Source organism: Chaetura pelagica, unplaced genomic scaffold (genome assembly GCF_000747805.2).
Source record: "Chaetura pelagica isolate M959 unplaced genomic scaffold, ChaPel_1.0 scaffold583, whole genome shotgun sequence".
NCBI classification, from domain to species: domain Eukaryota; kingdom Metazoa; phylum Chordata; class Aves; order Apodiformes; family Apodidae; genus Chaetura; species Chaetura pelagica.
Genome location: NW_009952719.1, coordinates 120,394 through 122,252, shown reverse-complemented (window position 1 = coordinate 122,252; position 1,859 = coordinate 120,394). Strand labels below are relative to the sequence as shown.

General features: G+C 59.0%; 1 protein-coding gene across 1 annotated transcript in view; it reads left to right on the top strand.

Moving 5' to 3' along the window:
• Positions 1-1,486, top strand: part of THY1 (Thy-1 cell surface antigen) — a 3,767-nt gene extending 2,281 nt beyond the window's left edge. The window contains 3 exon segments of the mRNA XM_009994617.1: positions 104-175; positions 1,337-1,397; positions 1,400-1,486. Of these exon segments, the coding sequence (XP_009992919.1) occupies positions 104-175; positions 1,337-1,397; positions 1,400-1,486 (220 nt within the window).
• The last annotated feature ends 373 nt before the right edge of the window (positions 1,487-1,859 follow it).

Genomic DNA, 1,859 nt, shown 5'->3' with positions numbered 1-1,859 from the left:
CCCACCCCGCACCTCCCCGCTCGCCAGGCTGGCTGGTTTGCTCATACTGGGAGCACTGGAGCCTCCACCACACCTCCCTTCCTTCCCTCCCTCCCTCCCCTTGACCACTTCTCCCATCCCTTTCATTTTTGGGGGTTTGCCTGTTCTCGAGTGGGGAAGACAGCTGGGTGGGCAGGTAAGAGAGGGAGGGGGTGTGAGAGCGTGGGGAGAGGTCTCTCTGCTGGGTGCTGTGCCCGCAGCCCCTGCAGGAGATGGGGCTGCCAGAGTCCCCAGCCCACCCTGCTACCCAGAGGACTTATGATTTCTCAGCCTGCTCCTCTTGCCCTGAGTCACCCCGAGCTGCCACGGCTGGGCGGGAGCACAGGGCAAGTCCTGGCTCAGAGCGAGTAGGGCAGGAAGGCAGCAGGGGTGGTGTGGGGTGATGCTGGACCCAGCCAGGGTGGGAGGAGAGAGTGGAGCAGGTCTAGGAGACACCTGTCAAATGTCCCTGCCTCCTTCAGGCTCTTTTGCAGCCCCAGGACAGGGAGCTCCTTGCAGAGGTGCTTTGGCAACAAGTTTTTTCCTAATCTGTTTGGTTTGTTTGGTTTTTTTTACAGCTGAGCTGGAAGTGAGGCCTCCTCCAGATATTGTCTGGGTACCTTGGGGTTGCCCGAGCCAGAGACACCACTTGCTGTCCCCAGGGCCCAGCCCTTAGCTGTGACGAGAGAATTGCTGCCAGCACCCACTGGCAGTGGACGGCCCACAGCCCCTCTGAGCTAACCACAGCCCCTCTGAGCTAACCACAGCCCCTCTGAGCTAACCACAGCCCCTCTGAGCTAACCACAGCCCTGCCTCCCCCCCTGCTCCTCTCCTGCAGGACCCCGGAGCTGGATCCAGGCAGGCTGGTAGGGAGGGAGCTTCCCAGTGGGAGTGTGATCCCAAGGTCTCTGCAGGGGTCTGTTGAGGAAACGTCTGGGGGTCTTGATCCTTCCTCATGGCACACATCCCCCCTGCCTGGCCCTGGCTGGGCTCAGCAGCCTTCCCTCAGGGCAGCCTTCCATCAGTGCCCCCTCCTTTCTCCCTCCTCATTTCCCTGCCCCCCCATTTAAGAGCAGAAGAGGATCTAAGTGCAACCCAACCCTTGGTCTCTGCCTCAGTAAGTCCAGGACCTTCCCAGGGTTCAACAAGAGCTGGGAGAGGGATGCTGAGCACAGCCCCACATCCACCAGCCCGGGCCTTGCCTGACACCCCACAGAACCCCAGGGTAGAGCAGCAGAAGATGCAGGCAGGAGCATCCACACCCACGAGGTGAACCCCAACCCCTCTGAGCACCCCCTGCAGCCTGGGCTGTACCCAGGGGGCTGAGAGCCCCTCACAGCAGCTGCTCCCCTCTCCTTGCCCTTCCTCTCCAGGCACCACCAGCTGCCTCCTGCTCCTGTGCCCCTTCCCTGCCTGTCCCTGCCTGCTTGCTTGCTGTCTAGTGCTGCTGAGCCCGCATCTAAGCTGAGGTCTGGCTGCTCCCTGGGCTTGCTGGTGAGCACTGGGGCAGGTGCAGAGCCCAGCAGGCAGAGCACAGATACGTCTCCAAGTCTCACTTCTTTTTATTTTTTGATTATATTTTTTTTCTTTGGGGTGAACATTTGTAGTTGTTTCCACAGCTTTGTCGTATAAACCCGGATTCTGTTCAGGGGGACAAAAAGGGGGGGAAAAAAAGGGGAAAAAAAAGAAAAGGAAAAAAAAAGCAACAACAACGACACAAAAAAAAGGCAACGACGACAACAACAAAACTCTATCCTCCAGGAGTGTTCCTCTGTCTGCACAATAAAACCCTAGGTTGTGTGTTGGAGCCACGGCCACCCGTGTGTGCGGCGGGGGGTGGG